Raw genomic sequence first — 17,900 nt, 5'->3', positions numbered from 1 at the left:
ACAATTAGGCAAACGTGACAAACGGTGTCACGAGCAAAGACTTACGGCTTACAACTTCCCACAAAAAACATGAAGAAACGGGTTTACGCTCCGGTACAAAATGATGAGCCCTTGTTAAATTTGCTGTTTCAAGTTTTTCCCCCTTTGATTCATTTTTGATCACAGTCTCTTCCCTTGTGGGGTGTTAGACACACAATTTCCTGGTGTTAAGCCTTCATCTAAAGTCAGCGTCTCATCAACTCTGTGGACTAGTGTGTATTGCATGTAAGCACCGTGTGTGTGTGTGTGTGTGTGTGTAGGTGGGACACTTCCTCCCCACAGACATGCAGAGGCAGAGAGGGGACTGTAATCCTGTTGTCGAGAGTTTTGAGGAAAGAGAATATGATAGGTAAGAGGTAAGTGGAGACGCATCCTGCATTCTACTGGTGCCAAGTGCCTGCGGGACACTTTCTCAGTCTGTGTCTGGGAGGCTGCAATTTTAATAAGTAGGTCAGTACAGGCAGTGTGATGAAGCCAAAGTAAAAGGTGGGACTTGACAGGATTTGGTGATCAATCTGTGTTTATGTGAATGTATTATTGAGTGTGAGTGTTGTGGACAAACAGTATAACACAACTGGTGTTTCAACTAACACATGACCTTGTTGGCATCACACTAACGAAGATCTTCAGCAGCCACATGCACATCTTAAGTGAACGCACAGTGCTGTCTAACCAGCCTTTCATTCATTCTGTGCCTCTGCTGCTGCTGCTCTGAGTCATGGCTGCTGCAAACAAAGCAAAGCACCTCAGAAATCCTTTTCCTGACCCACTCTTCTTGGATCGTTCTTGTTTTGGCAGTGTGTGACCTTTATAAATACAACTGAGTGCTTTCCTGTAGCGGATGAGCCCTCAGGAATGACAATTATCGCCTCAAAGTTTGAGAGCCGCTGCACTAAGTGAAGAAATATACATATTCACATTCACACAGGTGACAGGGAATGTGAGACTTCGCGTGAACCAGGCTGTCATCCTGAAGAGGACGCCGAGCCTGAAGGGGGAGAGGAATTCAAGCAGATGAAGTGTGGGCGTCAGTGCTCAACCATAAGCCGGAGACACGGAGTTTAGGTAAGTACTGTATGAGAACATGGAGACTCTGGTCAACTGAAACTCTTCAAAGGACGACCACAACATGCAGCTATCAGCTACCTCTTGATTTGTAACCTCAACCAATCACATTTGGTCTAATCTGAGCAGCCCTGGGGTTTTAATTAAGCGGTAACACTGAGCCAGGCGGTGAATCTTTCTCTTTGTTTGTTGCAGGAACTGTTTCACTCCGTCAACAAGGTTCCCCAGAAAGGTGCGATACACCGGTGACTCTGCTGCCGCGGCGCCTGGCTTTACATCCCCTTACAACACCTTCTCTAACTTTCTTTCATTAACTTTCTTTCATTTGGGAACTCAAAGCTGAGACCAACAAACAAAACCAATCTCATCTACAGGAGTTTTATAAATGTAAAAGAATAAATGAGGCCCCAGATTTGTGAACATCACCTTAATGCAGTTAATCCAATGAAGTTAATGAAGAGAGAGAGAGGGATGAGGGAGAAAGGTGATGTGGACATGGAAAGAATGAGGAAGAGGGTAAAGAAGTAGAAGCAGAAATGGAAAAACAACATGAGAAGTAGTAGGAGAGGAAGAAGAAGAAGACGGGAGAATAGAGGGTGAAGAGTCAACTGCTACAAGGGTTTGTCAGCTTGGGATAAATAGGGATAGAATTTGCAGTCTAACCCTGAGATGAGCCCGGGTGACTGAGGAGAGCAGGGTGGCAAAGCATGTCATGAAACACAAATCCATCAATTCCCTCTCCCGCCTCGGTTGACTTCAAAGGGAAGTCTCCAGCCATGCATCCGTTCAACTATGTAACGCGCCGGCTCAGAGCAGAGTGTGTATGCTGCGAGCTGACCGTGTGGTGTGTGTGTGTGACATGTTTCAGCCTGTGCAGGTAGATGCTGAACCTTCAATAATCCATTCAGCAGAAGAACAAAAGCAATTAATCATTGTGGAAATACTTTAATTTGACTGTTTGGGTCAGAAAAGAATGAGCTCCCTTATACTCAAGAAGCTTTTGCCGAAACTAGTTAAGTCCATATTTGTGTGTGTACTGTATCAGATTTGGCCCCATGCTGTCAGGAGGTCACCCCGCCTCCTGCCCTCTACCCCCTCCACCTCTCCTCACACCTACTGCCTCCACCTCTACAGCCATCTGTCTCAGCAGGAGGCCTGTGCTCTCGGCGGTCCCCCTCTGGCACAAGCAAACCCCGGGGCCGCTGATGGACATCGCCATCTGCGCGCGTGTGTGCGTGTGTACTTGTGTGTGTGTGCGTACGTGTGTGTGTGTGCGTACGTGGGTGTGTACTTGTGAAGGAGAAGGTGGTTGTAATATGTGCAAGGATCCTTTCACTGAAACATATTTCCGTCTGTGTGCAGGACTCCTGGGCTACAGTGTGAGTTTGTTCTCATCAAAACCTGTCCCTTGTGGCACAGTGAGACAGCCACGCACGCAAACATGCTACCACACCCGCACGCGCACACACACACAGCGCAACTGTCATGCTAGGCAGCACAGACGCCGGGGCTTGTGGGAAGCAAATCTCCCTCCTGTCTGTTCCAGCTCACTGAGTAGTCAGAGCTTCCAAATCAGGCCACAGCAGGTCAAACTAGGCCAAACCCTGCACTCAAGTCTCCTGCCAGTCCAGGTGGGGGTATTTGGATTACTAATGGCACGACTGCAACAGGAATCATATCCAGGAATGTATTGAGTGTGTATTTGTACATGGTAATGTGTGTGTGTACCTGTAAGAGCCAGATGGAGGTTAGATCGATGAACATTGAACATTTTGCAGAATCAAATGGAGTTCAGGAGAATGACTTGACTTTAGGGTTGGAATGATAATTGGGATCGGGTATAAGATGGATTTGGGTTGAAGTTTAAGTACTTAGACATCTGTGCAGCCCACGCACACACACACTTTCCTCAACTGCTTGTCAGCTTCTTAATTTGGTCACTTGAGAGGATCAAGTATGGCTGATTAAAGACAATAAACTCTTAGGAAGGGTGGAAGACATGTTGGCGTCTATCTACATGTCCATCTTGTAAAGAATGTAAAGAATGCCATAACTCAACGTCTGCTTCTCTATCTGGCATTTAATTATGTTCCCTACAACATAAAACATAAGAGAGACAACATAGCAACGCTGGTGTCAGGCTAGGTGTGTGTGTGTGTGACGGAGTGAGGAAAAATAGATGCAAATTATCAAGGGGGCTGTTTTCCACCAAAGTGTTGAGAAATGATGATTTCCTTCTGAGCCAACATGTGTTAAACAAGCTTCTAATTCTGTCTTGCACCAGAACACTTCTACCTATTTCTCTCCCCGGAGACTTCAGCAAATATCCAACACTGCTGCCCACACACAGGGACTGACATGCACGCACACACACACGCACACACACACACACACACACTTCACTAGCTTCATCAACTTTTCCCAAAACTTCAGTAAGCGACTCCCCCAAGGATTACCACATCATACCACATCCTCTCTCTCTTCATCTCTCTCACATGCAAACAGTGCGAGGCAATGAAACGGTAATCGCTCCCCAGTGAGTCAGCGCTAATCCGGTGGAGTCACGTGCCTGTGGTAATCACCATATATACATACATACATACGTGCTAATAGACACACGTGCTAATACCTCTCACCCCTCTCAGACCTGAACCAAACCCTACACACACTACACCTACACTGACACTGAGCCCAGACCAGCAACACACCAGCATCAACACTGAACTGAACTACTGTGTGTACTCAGCTCAGACTCAAGCTAGCTCAGTCCTGTTTTCAAACCAGATCAGTTGAATTGGGATGTGAAACAACAGTGCAGGGATTTGTCAGCTAAGATCCCTGTTAGAAAATCTATAAAAAAGTCTGTAAGTCAGTAAGTTTGACATGAAAAGGCAAGCAGAGTATTTTTAATTGAATCCATCAGATTGATTTGGTGATATTGCATCTCTGTCAGTGTGGAAGAACTCAATCTCATCTGCTGATTGCCTAAGCTCTTCACATAAAAGGAGCTGGGATGTTTCATTAAGGCTGTGATAATTCAACAAGATATCCTTTAGAAATCAGCAGGCATTCAGAACTGTTTACAGGGTAAAAATAGCGCTCAGGCTGAATTTATTAAAGGGACACATCCACTATACAGACAAACGACAAGGTCTTGTTACTCAGAGGAGAAAGACTCAGAGGAGAAAGACCCCGTTTCCTCATAGCAACACAATGTAACGCAATATCTCCGTCCACAGAATAAGGGAGGATTCTAAGCCACTGGCCCACAATCAGCAGAGCAGTCCTGGGTAAATCATTCCTTACTACCACTCAAAGTCTTCCTCCCACCACAGAATATCCACGGCACAACACTACAACATCTAATGGAACAGCTCACAACTATCAGATGACGTAAAGTAAACACAGCTTGTAGAGATAAACACACTAAACCATCACATTCTCATCCTGATAAAAGGGATTTTCAACTAACGATAGCTTTGTTCTCCCAAATACAAATTAAACAACAGATCTTTGTATAGAAAGAATGATGTGCGTTGTCAGCTACTGTAGTGATTTTGGTAACTAAGTGATCTAAACATTGAATTAATGTGTCCTCATGAAGACTAAGGGCCTTCATGTGACACCTGGACAGGATCAAAGACTGAAAACAAGAAGAACAAGGTCAACATAAACACCAAACACACCTGTGAACTTCAAACTGAAACCTGGGAACTGCCTGCAAAAGTAATTCCTAATTTACTCTGAGCAACAACTGAATCTAGCTAATGATAGTGATAATCCTTTTAAATCACAGACGAGGTGTTAGTTAGTGATTATACTGACGATGCTGATGTTTGCTCCTGTCCGCTCTCATTTACTAATTATGCATGATGCTAATCACAGAGTAAAATGCTCCGGGATCTGGATCACTGCACATTTGGAACTGAATACTGAAACACAGGCTACGGAAACTGAGAGCTGCATAGAGAGAGAAAACGGAGAGAAACGTGATGAGATCTAGGAAATGTGATACACGTGTGGAGGAGATGCATAAGGAGAGACGAGACGGTGACTTGATCTGTCGCTTTGGTGCACGTCTGAGCTGAACAGTGAGATCTTATCCGCCCCAGTGGCCTAATGGATAAGGCACTGGCCTCCTAAGCCAGGGATTGTGGGTTCGAGTCCCATCTGGGGTTGTGCCTCCTTTTGGGGCGGCAGTAGCTCAGTCCTTAGGGGCCTCAGCTTGGGAGCCGAAGCCAATCGGAGTCCCGTATGGACTGGCAGCTGGAGAGTTGCCAGTTTACCTCCAGGGCACTGCTGAGGCACAGTACCCCCAAAACTGCTCCAGGGCCGCCGTATCATGGCTGCCCTGCGCTGACCCCTCTATAATGTGTGTGTGTGTGTAAGAGGAGCACTCGAAAACAAACTTCAGATTGAGGTGTTGGCATGTGATTTGACCCAAGTTTCCTCTCTTACACAAACTGGACCGACACAATGATTTGGTGGATTTCGTGGGATAAACTGATTGATTGTTGCGTTGATGTGTTTGTTAGTCCGTCCAACGACTGAGTGAGACCAATCAGTACAGTGAGTAATGTGGAGTTGAGCTGCCCAGGTGCTCCCGGCGGCATGGGAATGATTGAATAATTCACCAAACCAGCACAAACAAAAGTGGAAACAAATAAGGTGAGTGGGTGTTTTTTTCTGGGCCTCCTTCCAACATTAAATGTCACCACTTGCCGCTGTTTGACGAGACAGTTAAGCAATAAGTGGTTGAGGAGTGTTGGAAGGGGCTGACTGGATGGCTGACTCCAAGCGGGGAGAGTGGGCGCATGTGTTCCACTTTCTTTTAATGTCACAATCCATTGAATGAATAATTGCTTTTCATCTGCGCCCGTTTGTTCCACGTGCTTTTAAAAGTCTGGAACAGACCGTCCTTCATGTGCTGCCCTATTTCATTTATGGACTTTTTGGGTTTCATTGTTGTAAACAATGAAAACAATGATTGTTTCCAGCTGTGCGATTGTCCTCACCTCACCTTATCTCCATCGTCATCATCAACCCGGTACCATCTTGTACGTCAAATCACGTCAAGCAGAGAAGGTTCATAACGGGAGAAAAGTGTGTCAAAGCAATCTAAAATGAATCAAATCAAAATGTTACTTTAACAGCACGTCAGCTTGTCACAGACGGGTGAAGCTGTGAATGTAGAAGGTGTCAGGAAAATTCTTTTCATCAGGCACGGAGACTTCAGAACACTTGGGTTGAGAATTTATTGCTGCAGCAAGAGTCAAGTCAGTTACAACGTGTGGTCATTGCAGTCTGGGTTGACTGATTTTCAATAGCTCAACTCGTCCTCTTATACATGGTTGCCAGAGAACTTTGTCCCTGTCACTCACAGTCTTGATCAGTTTAACAATAACAACAGGACACACTACCTGAGTAAATCACAAGTTATCACCATCAGTAGGAAACATCTTGGTGCACACTGTCTGAGTCAATCATAAGACTGTCTCTAGTCAGACTGCTTGTTTCCTCCTGTACTGGACTTCAGCATGCTCTTATCCCATAGTATAACTCAATCAACATTTTTCTAACAGAAGGATCAATCAGGAGTGAAGACACCTTCTCCATCATCACCACTTCATGTCAAATATGGGACAAATGTTTGACTTTAGATTTCCCTGCCCTATTCTGAGATACTTCATAAAATACTAATAAATGATATCCATGAGGTGAATGTTATGTATGTGTGCTGGTGTGTGTGTGTGTGTGTGTGTGTGTGTGTGATCTACTATCCCAGGCCACTGACACACAGGATAGATATCAGATTATAAAGTCCTTAAAACGCCGCAAGGAATATTTCTGTTAGCGCAGAGAAATTCAGGATAGGCCAATTTAAACTGATTTAATCAATCTTCAAAATGCAAAAGGCTGATTTGAACAGAGAGAAACAGAGAGAGAGAGAGAGAGAGAGAAAAGGAGAAGGAATTAAGAAAGCCAGTGAGATAAAGAACGGAGGCGAGAAAACAAAACCAGATGGCTGAGATGAAGATAAGATCGGAAAAAACCAGAGTCCCATATTCAGTCTGTTGAAGGATTTCATTCAGGTTGTTTTTTACAAGACAAGCAAGCGCACAGATTGTTGATGAACACAGAGCAGTGAACCCAACACAGAGAAAGTGGGACAAAACAGAGGTCATGCACAGAAGATCGGCATCTGACGTACTTCCACTTAAGGCGACATCCCTCCACCAATCCTGACTTTCCCATTCATCAGTCCTAGTCCTATCCCATCCTTCTATTCACCCACTATCTAAGTTATACCACCACCAAGTAGTAAAAATAGGCCCTTTCAGTTTGCACACACACAATTTGGATTGACAGGTGGGGAAACTCCTCCTTCCCTCCTTCACTGCAGACATTTAAAGCAGTTCAGTTTCTAGACGTTTGACATTTGAAGGATAGCAGATGTGCTCATCCTTTTGTGTGTGTGCGTTTCAGTTGCTTAGACTCCGGGGGCTTCATTAGGAATTCAGAAAATCTAATTGACAGGAAGTCTCCTCACAGTATGTAGAGTACAGTGTGTGTTGTCCTGAATTCCATTTAGCAGTGACATCCTTGACCTTTACCCAATCACACTGCAGAGAGATGATGAATGTGTGCAATGACTTAGCTATGGATCAACACTGCTGCAAGAACACAACCCAAAGAAGCACGGAGGCTTCTGCAGCCTGCTGTCACTTCATGAAGCAACATGTGATGTGATTGTGAGCCAATCAGGAGCTTGTGTGTGTTTGTGAGGCTTTAGATTAATTTGCCTTTTCAAAAATATAATTACAGTACAATGACGACTAAAGATAGGACAAGAGACCTTTTACACGGGATGCCTCACAAGCACACACTTAACTGAATGCGCACACACACACATACGTAGAAAGGTCATTCAAAACATGCAGCACACACACACTGCTGTATGTGTGTGTGTGAATAATCATCCTGCAGAATAATACAATGCAATATCATTCTAAGTCTGTACTTAAGGACTAAAGTAGATCAAATGGAATACAGAACATGTATACACACTCTCATGTGAGTACACTGACACCACACACACACACACACACACACACCCCATTTACCACTATCTTTCCAAAAATCCATTATACAAAACAACACTGCAGGGACCGAGAGTAGAGCCGTAGGCTGAGAGCACAGCATGGAGACACACACACACACATACACACACACGCCTGACAAAAAAGACATGTGTGAACCTAACAAGTAAACATACACACTACAGATGATAAATATGTCTACATGTTAACAAAGACACACACATGTTAACAAAGAGGTGTACAACATGCTGTGGGGCCGGAGGACAAAGGGGAGGTCTCTCTCTCTCTCTCTCTCTCTCTGTCTGTCTGTCTCTCTCTTTCTGTCTCTCACAAACACACACACACACACAAGGAATGGAACATAGTGACGCTTGGCGTGCCTGGAAACCATGGCAGCAGTGTCACACAGCACTGCAGCCGTCGCCATGGCAACGGAGGCGGCCACTTTACGGAGGGATCAGACTCGCTGGGTGACACCTGACGAATGCAGACACATACACACATTCACACAAAGAAACCCACAAGCAGGCAGCCATTCAAAGAAACAGGGAGCAAAGAAGAAGATGCAGGTGAGGGTACATAGATACACACACACACACACACACACACACAGACCCAGCAGATGTACAGAAAAGCAACCTTTCCTTTCATCCCTCTACTCCTGTCTAGAATCTGTGCTCCACTCTGTCTATCTAATTAGAGAGACTGCCTCAGTCTAGCTGCCTGCATGGGGGCACATGCATGCGCACCACACACACACACACACACACACATCCTCCTCCAAAAACAAATAACACAACATCTTGTGCACGAAAATGACAAGAGCACTCTATCATCCCCACACACGCACACACACACACACACACACTCACATACACATATTAATAACCAGGTCTCCAATGTCAATTTGAGCTCTCAAGGACTGTGGGTGCTGAGCGATGCAGAGGCCACACAGAGAGAGAGAAAGAGCAAGAGAGAGAGAGAGAGAGAGGGAAGAGAGAGAGAGAGAGGGAAGAGTAATGGCCTAATGCATTCAGGTTCTTATTCATGCTGATTCCCCGCTGGGCGCACAGACTCATTTACCTAAACAATAGATGTCAGACAGGGCAAAGAGGACAGAGAGGCACGGCTGTGAGAGAGTGTGTGTGTGTGTGTGTCGGTGTAGTCAAGCATTTTCTTGCCCTTTGCACGTTGTGAATCTGCCTGAGCCGTGTCGGAGATTTTTCCATATAGTATCTGTGTGAATATGTGTGTGTGTGTGTGTGTGTGTGAAGGCAGCAAGCACTTCCTGGATCCATCTGAGAGAAAAATGCAGGCATAAAAAGGCGAATGAAAAGGGAGGGCAAGGAGAGAGAGAGGGAGAGGGAGAGAGAGAGAGAGAGAGAGAGAGAGAGAGAGGCCCTTGAGTGAGATGGAGTCTGGGATATGTGGTACTTGACCTCCAGTGTGTGTTTTGTTCAGAGGGGGGAGGGGTGAGGTCTCCCTTTTCTCTCCCTGCCTGGAGGCCGTCTGGGCTCCTTCAGTAGACGGCAATTCGTAAAATGTAACATGAAGCCACATCACAAAAACAGATTCCACATTAATGCCTGAATAGAAGTGCGCACAATGTAGAGTACAGCTGAGCGGCACTACACAACACTACACTACACACTGACACATGTTCTAAATAACACCCACAGACTGTATGCACTGACCTGGTCAGCTAGAGTGTGTGCTTGAACATAACCATAAAAAAAACAAGCCCACACACACACACACTGCCCACATGTAGTGTAGCACGGAGGATAAATGGACAGTACTTATGAAGCACTTTAACCAGAGCACTTTAATGACGTCACATTCAGCCATTCACACACAGACAGTAGAGCCAAACACACACCAGGAGCCAAACACACACCAGGAGCAGTTATGGGCTCAGTGTGTTTAGGAACATTTAGAGGAGGAATCCTGAGCCAAACCGTCCCGGGTCTTGCTGTTAGTCTGTTGTCCCAGGATAATAGTGGCAACTGTATGAGGCAAAGCAATGGGGAGCTCTCTCTCACACAAACACACACACACACACACACTCACTCACTCTCTCTCTCACACACACATACACACACACACATAAAGCATAGTTATTACTGCCATGTCGTTTGCTCTTTGCGTGTGTTGAATATTGTGAAGCTGTTTCCCATGAAGCATAGCAGCATTATCTGCTCATCAGTGAGCTCACACACACACACACACACTGTTGCTGATGCCTGATGGGCCTCGTCTGTCATGCAGCAAAATCAGTTTCAAAGTCATCAAAGTCTGCATGATTTCTTTGTTCAGGCTCATGTTTCAATTTTTGGGCTTTTTTGTTCTTTTGGCTTTTTAAAGAGAATAGATTTTTCTTCATGAAGTCAACCCAAATGTGTAAGCTACTTTTGAAACTGTGTGTGTGTGTGTGTGTGCGTGTGGCTCCTGCCTGAGGGCATGTTTGCACAGCGCTGTGTGCTGATTCACTGCAGGGGTTTTTGCACTGGAACAGGTGAGAGCCAGAGAGTGAGAGTCGCTGAGATTCCTCCCCTGCTTCCACAAATCAACAGATTCACGTCCTGATTCTCTCCCACTCAAATCTGAACACCGCCACATCGGGAAGAAATTAGCTGGAGCAAATACACTTCAACATATTGTGCCATCCTAACACAAAGAAAGAAACACTGCTGCATGGAGAATTTGCTCAAGCAAAATGCACAATCCCACAATTGTTTAAATCTCCATTTTCCAAAGATGCCAGTCTGGCTCCAGTTAGAAATCAGAGAAATATGCTGAAGATAATTGAGAACATGTCCACACAGCACACTGTTTATATGAGCCAATGTTTTTGTGTATTAGGTCTCCAAGGCATTCTGAGCATAGTTGACAGCAGCTAGAACATATGAGAAGGTATGTTCCACATTGTATGTTCCGTGCTCCTAACATGTCACTGTGATTACATGTGTATACGGGGCTTTTGTATATGTGGCTGATTAAGCAGCTCTTCTACTGTATGTGTGTGCATGTTTGTATGCATTTGCATAAACATTAGCTTTTGGCCGTGGAGGCCACTGTGTATGTGTGTGTGTGTGTGTGTGTGTGTGTGTGTGTGTGTGTGGGTGACACTGCCTCACTGTGCTCTGACAAACAGGCCTGCTTTCCACTTGGATTCTGCTTTGTGCCAGGAGATTATTCAGGGAAAATGAGTCCCACATTTTTTTCCTCTCTCGATCTTTCTCTCTTTCTCCCTTTTTCTCGGATAGAAAGTAGGATGCCCCTGTTACAGAGGGCGTCCTGTGTTATGGAGCAAGGTCACACAGTTAAGGACAAACTGTGCAGCTGATTTTTGGAGCGTCTGAAACCCCATTTCCTTTCCCGCTCCATGACTGATGTCAACATTAGAGAGATCTGGGCCGTGAGGAATTAGTTTGGCTTCTTTCAGTCCATTAAAGGAGACTTCAGTGAAAATGCTTCATTTTAGTATTAGAGACGTTCTGAGCCTCTGCACATCCACTCAACTCAACAAAAAGGCATTTTAGCCAATAAACAAACCAACAATTAATTTTCATTCTTCTAGTTCCTGTCACCAACGGGAAACTAAAAACACACCGATGCTTCATCCTGTGTGCTTAGATGAAGATGTAAGTGTTGTTTTATCGTCCTCCTAACGACCCGGGGAGACGGTGAGAGGAGGTGCAGGGACACCAGGAGACGGATCAAGCTCACACCATAAAAGGCTTTAATTATTTCTGAGCAAAATTGAAATTTTATATAGGCCAACCTTGGTGCTAGTTAAAGCTTTATAAACTGGATGTGGTTTACATAAAACATTTAACTAGACTAAGACCTGTAGTCTGCAACCATGTTAACGACATCCAACACTGTTAATGGAGGAAGGTACAGTAGAGAGAAATCAATCCATCCATCCATCTATCTATCTATCTATCTATCTATCTATCTATCTATCTATCTATCTATCTATCTATCTATCTATCTATCTATCTGGCTGAATATGCAGTTTGGGCACACATTTACCTTTTACCACCATTTAATTGTCCAAAGCCACAGACCAGCGTTTACCCAGCACCCTTAATCTCTACTGGCAGTGAGTTTTGGACACTAAAAGGTCCGATTTGCGTGTCTTTAATGTATTGGAGGCACTAGTTCCTTACCCTTTCCATGTCCTGACAGCAGTAATCTGCGAGGAGGACATGTAGCATTCTTACTTTGCACAATAACAGGTTTGTTTCTATCCATGTTGGCCCAAATATTATGAAGGCAGACAAGATGCTTATCTGCTGGCTCTTTCTCCTCTCAGCTTTGTCCCTGTAGCTTTGCTCAAATGTTGGCAGAAATCTTGATCTGGGGAGATTCTGTATACTGGAGTGAGATATTTACTTTAACCGCCACTATTGACTCTGCGGTGTGATGCGTGCGCGTGTGTGTGTGTGTGTGTGTAGCATTGCATGAGCCACAAACAATGCACGTCACACTCCCTGGCACAGTTACTCACTTCTTCTTATTGTATTCTGTGTTGTGCTCAGCCATTAGATGTGCCAGTCACATCCAGCAGCACGTCGTCACACATCCTCCCTCTTCTGATCACTGCTGTTTTATTTTCATCTCTTTCATCCGCAGTTAATTTCTCTATGGGATTTACTTTGAAACTGTTTGAGTGGTTTTTCCATCCAGTGCTTTCATTCATCCTGCCTTTCCGGTTCGTTCTAGGTATTCTAGGTTTCAGAATCCTGCTCCCTCTTTGTCCCCTCCCTGCTTCCTCCCTAATGTTTACTGTGGGGCAGTGACTGACTCCCGCCTCGGTCCAATCAGTGGCACTGGCTTGGGCTGCTAATTGAATTGGGCTGGAGGTCTAATTCTAATGTGCAGCAGATGGTTGGGGCATTCCTGTGTTCACCAGCCGCGGGCTGCCACTCTGCTCTGCCCAGGGTAACCCAAACCACCACGGACGGAGAGAGCCAATGAGAGAAGGAAAGACAAAGAGTCACCCAAATCCACTCACACATACACTCAAAGCCCTTCAGTTACATTCAATCACGCATTCTCACATCAAATCAGCTTCATATACTTTACTTTCTGACATGCAGGAGGCCAGTGCACGTCTACGTTTGCACAGCAGAAGCCGCTTCGATTCTCTTTTCCACGCATCAGTGGAGGAAACCCTCACTGGATGGCAGTGTTGAGCTGCACTGAGCTGTCAGGTCGGCTGCTGCTGCTGCTGGTGAAAAGGTTTCACTGAAGACATAATAAAGACACAAATCAATGGCCATAATTTGGAGAGAGACACAGCCCGGGTTAGAGTTATAATTTCCTCGGTTTTCGGTGCTGCAGTGAACAGTAAACACTGTAAGCAGTAAATCACTCTGGGCAGGGGGGAGGGAAGGAGGGACAAATGGGGAGAGATGTAAAGCATGGAGCTGGAGAAGTGAAGAAAGAGAAAAAGGATAAAACAGAGCTGCTAATGTAATATCAGCACAGCACAGAGAAGGGGAACATTGCTTTTCACAGTAACTACTATCACCAGCTATCAAGTGCATCAGGGACAAGGCATCAGGGTGTGTGTGTGTGCGTGTGTGTGTGTGTGTATTTCTGGACAAGAAAATGCAGCATACTTTATTGTTGTGCAGAGCTGCGCTTACTGTTTTGAGATGACTCCCCAGAGTGCTGCATGAGTGCTGCGAGGAAGATTATGAGTAAGATAGAACGCACACATGAATTTGGGCTTTGTTGTGTGGCAAGATAATAAAAGATGGGGCTCTTTGTCAGAACACGTAAGTGTGTGTTTTGGGAGTAAATGACTGACAACACAAAACAGCCATTTGGGCTCTGGGTGTGTCACTACCTTTTTCTACAAAGGTTCTTATATATCGAAGCATTTTTATTCATTTTGGCTCAAATGTTTATTCAGATTCATTGCTATAGATGATGCGCCTGAGTTAGCTTGTGTGTGTGCGTGTGTGTGTACACGAGCACAGCGGCTGGTCAGGGAGGAGGCAGAGAAGAATGGCTGACACAGTGTGCGGTAATTCCAGGTGATTTGTGAAGTGCTGAGCCCGGTGCATCGTGCCGTTCTCTTATTATAGACAATCTAATACAGTGCACAGCGGGACACTGAACAGCAGCCACGATTGCAGGGCCAATTACACAAAGACAACAGTTGATGTCTTAAACCTGTATACACACACACACACACACTTTAGGACAAATGGGTTCAGCAATACATTCTCTTGCAATATGTTATTGTGAGACTGAGAGGCAATATTGCAGTAAACCTCTGGAACTGGTAAAGTCCATTAGAATACACCGAACAAAGAAGACTTCCCTCCTGCTTTTTTGAAAACGTCGGCATTTCTTATTTATAATTAATTCAACTAATGAATTAAAAAAATCCCAAAATAAAAATATTTATCTAGACACACACACACACACACACACACACACACACACACACACACACTTACTGTTACTGTTACTGTGGATGCCCTTTCTCCTCTCCACAATGACATCAGTTGCCGTAGAGATGGACACACACAGAGTCATATCTTCAGTCACTGTGCCTGCGTGCGGGCGATAATGTCTCTGTGTGTCTTACTCATATTGTCCATAGTATCGTCATTAATCATTTCTCCTCCACACAGACACGGCCAGCAGTTATGGAGCGGTGCAATAATTTGGAGTTGATTTAGTTCCCATATAGAGCCTCAGTCAGAATATAAAATGCTCCTTTGGCAAGAAAGAAGAATGGAAGCTAATGAAAAAGGCCCGTCAGCAACTGAAGCTGTAGAATACTGAAAATAGATACCAGGCGTCTTGTTCCTTCTCTCTTATTGTGTATTTCTGTCCATCTCTTTTAGTCAATGAAAAGAAATGTGTGTGTGTGTGTGTGTGAATGTGTGGCTTTGGTCTGGCAGAGGTTGGAAAGCAGGTGGGCAACCAGAGATGATGTGACACGTGGGACACCCCTGTCTCAAACCCCTCTCTGTGCCATTGTGAAGTTTCTCACTCTCTCTCTCTCACACACACACACACACAAACACACACACACACACACACACACACACACACACACACACACACACACACACACACACACACACACACACACACACACACACACACACAGTCAGAATCAAAAGGATTTCATATAAATATTGTGTACAGTACTTATCTACAAAAGACCCCTGAATATTTCTTGGTGTTCGGCATGATCCTTCACACACACCTGCAGCAGCTATGCCTCTGGCTAGTATGAGCACTAGAAAAGAGGTTTGTGCAAAACAATCGACATTCAAGTATGACAAAACAAACATTTCAAGCCAAGCAAGAATCTCACATTGAACTTGTCTCAAAAGAGCCTGCAGGAATAAAGACACGCGCTTCATTGAAAACGTCTCAATTGGAGACGGGCTGAGTTTTATATATCGATGCTGAAAGAGATTAACATCGTTAAAACTATTGCTGTCAAAACCCAAGTTATGTGTTGTTGTTGTTCTTGGTGGTGAGTCAGCTGTTGTAAAGCCCGCAGATCTGAAGGTCCCTGTTTATCAAAACTCTTGAAATCTGAGCTTTTCCACTTGAATCCTTTCTTTTTGGCTCCCCATTGAGCTCCTTTACTTTATCCCCCGCTACCTCAGAGCCACTACACACATTAATACAGCTACACCATCCGTTACACAAACACTATCCGTCTCTAGATGGACTAGCACGGCAAGGTACCTCATTCCATTATCCTGAGAAATGGACGCTCCTGCTGTTTAGTTTGCTCAGGTGCTGCTGTTGGTTTTTCCTTCACATTGCTCTTATTGGATTCATCTTCAATATGGATGCAGTACCTAACTGAAAGTGATGGTGCAAAACCTTCAGTTTCGACACACGCATACACAACTCACAGCACTGAGCGCCAATTCCCCTCCGCCCAGTCAGCCGGGGAAACACATGAAAGTTATGCTTCAATTAGGAAAGAGGGTAAAAATAATCTAATCCATAAATTAGCTAAAGTCAATTAGGACAACTCAACAATTAAGGACAAATCTGTGACTTCAGGGCAGAGCTGTAATGAGGTTGCGGGAGGAGCCACACTGTGACTGTGTCCTTGCTTGTTTGTGTCCTACTGCACAAATATAGAGCTGTGACCATGTTTTTGATTTGGAATTAGGTTGCAAATTGAATTTTGTGGTGACCAATCCCCGACCTGGCCTCGTGAGGGAGAGGAAGAGGAAGAGGCAGCCCGGGAGAGAAAGAGAGGGGGGGGGGGGGGAAAGACACTCATGTTCGCTCTGTGAGTCAGCATTGAGAGAATCCTGTTTGTTTACTGTCCTTTTGGAGGTTGGGAGTCTTTATAGATTTTATTTATAGATCCCATATTTAAAGGGAACATTAGCCTGAGCAGGTTTAACAACACCAGCATACTTTCAATTACACCCGAAGCCAGAGAAAACATTAACCCAACACCAGTCACAAGATTCTCACAGCATACCTTCCAACCCTTGACCTCCATCGTGACACTTGACCTTCAAAGCCGGTCAAACTGACTGACATTTGACCCCCTGTCCTCCACCGAGCCGTGCCCTCAGGTATCTCCACACCTCAGCCAAGGGTGGCCCTCATCTGTGCGAGGTTCAACATCCAGGAAGGGTTCCCCCTCGTATCTTGCCAATGAGCTCCAGGTCTTTCGATATCAAAGACAAAGCACAACGTTAGCAGATGGAACAAATCTACAGTGCAAACAGTCAACACAGCGAGGAGGTGAAAGGAGAGACATTTCTCTCCCTTTTCTTCTCCGTAAGCCCAGCAGTAACATTCTACCGTGATTTACAGCAGCACTCCAGGCAGGAAACCATTGATCTCAGCAATTATTTAGTGTTTCAGCTTGCACACATCACAAAGAGAGAATCTTTCAGAAGTAAGCGTGATGATGACAACATGTAATGGCATCGCTTTTATGCTCTCCCTCTTCTCCCTCTACGCAGCATGACTTGTCATTGAACTGTGATGAGATTTGGGGGAGTGGGTGACAGAGGGGTCGACTGGGAGGTCTGATTATGACACGTTTAAGTCCCGAGACCAAGGTTACTCAGGAGCTAAATCTGTACTGATGTAACCTCTGTGAGCTCTAGGCTTCCTGCCTGAGAGCGGCTCGAGGCAGCAGAGATGTTGACACAGGCAGACAGGGCTGCTCCAAGTGTGGCTGCCCTGCCCCAGGACGCCAAGCCAGGAGACAAGGGGGGGCAGGGAGTCAGAGAGCCCGTCAGCCCACCCGCCTCCCCTTAACCCAATCCCAGTTCTGGTATGGAGGAAATTAAGTCTTGTCTCAATTTCCCCCCTTCTGCCTGCCTGCTTGAGCTCTAGACCTCATCCACTCAGGCCCTGGGAGATGTTAGGGAATAAGCTGATGAGCTGCTGCCAGGGGCTATGGAGGGCTAGGAGGCTACAGCTATGAGCCGCCGCAGCCACTTAACCCTTTATGTTCCCCTGCCAACAGCCCTCACCTGAAATGATTTCCACATGGACCCCAGCACCTGGCAGTCATTCATCATTCCCAACAGCAACGCAGCCTTTGATACCCTGATATGGGCTCTAATGGTATATTCAGGAGGTAGACTTACTTGCAAACAATATTCAGAGTTGTGGGGGAAACACAATTTGAAAGGATATCCACCCTGCCCTTTGACCCCT

At 45.3% G+C, this 17,900-nt stretch overlaps 1 protein-coding gene and 1 non-coding gene across 2 annotated transcripts in view; one reads left to right on the top strand and one right to left on the bottom strand.

Moving 5' to 3' along the window:
- The window catches only part of dnah2 (dynein, axonemal, heavy chain 2), a 77,262-nt gene extending 74,939 nt beyond the window's left edge, over nucleotides 1–2,323 (bottom strand). The window contains exon 1 of the mRNA XM_076170791.1: nucleotides 2,222–2,323. Coding sequence (XP_076026906.1) covers nucleotides 2,222–2,323 — 102 coding nt within the window. The remainder of the gene's footprint in view (nucleotides 1–2,221) is intronic.
- Nucleotides 2,324–5,209: 2,886 nt separating this feature from the next.
- On the top strand, nucleotides 5,210–5,282 carry trnar-ccu (transfer RNA arginine (anticodon CCU)). The gene has a single exon. It is a non-coding gene; the product is annotated as a tRNA-Arg (tRNA).
- Nucleotides 5,283–17,900: the final 12,618 nt, after the last annotated feature.

Source organism: Genypterus blacodes, unplaced genomic scaffold (genome assembly GCF_046128005.1).
Source record: "Genypterus blacodes isolate CSIRO-AG114 ecotype Tasmania unplaced genomic scaffold, CSIRO-AGI_Gbla_v1 ptg000232l_1, whole genome shotgun sequence".
Classification (NCBI taxonomy): Eukaryota; Metazoa; Chordata; class Actinopteri; order Ophidiiformes; family Ophidiidae; genus Genypterus; species Genypterus blacodes.
This window is presented reverse-complemented; position numbering and strand designations above follow the sequence as displayed.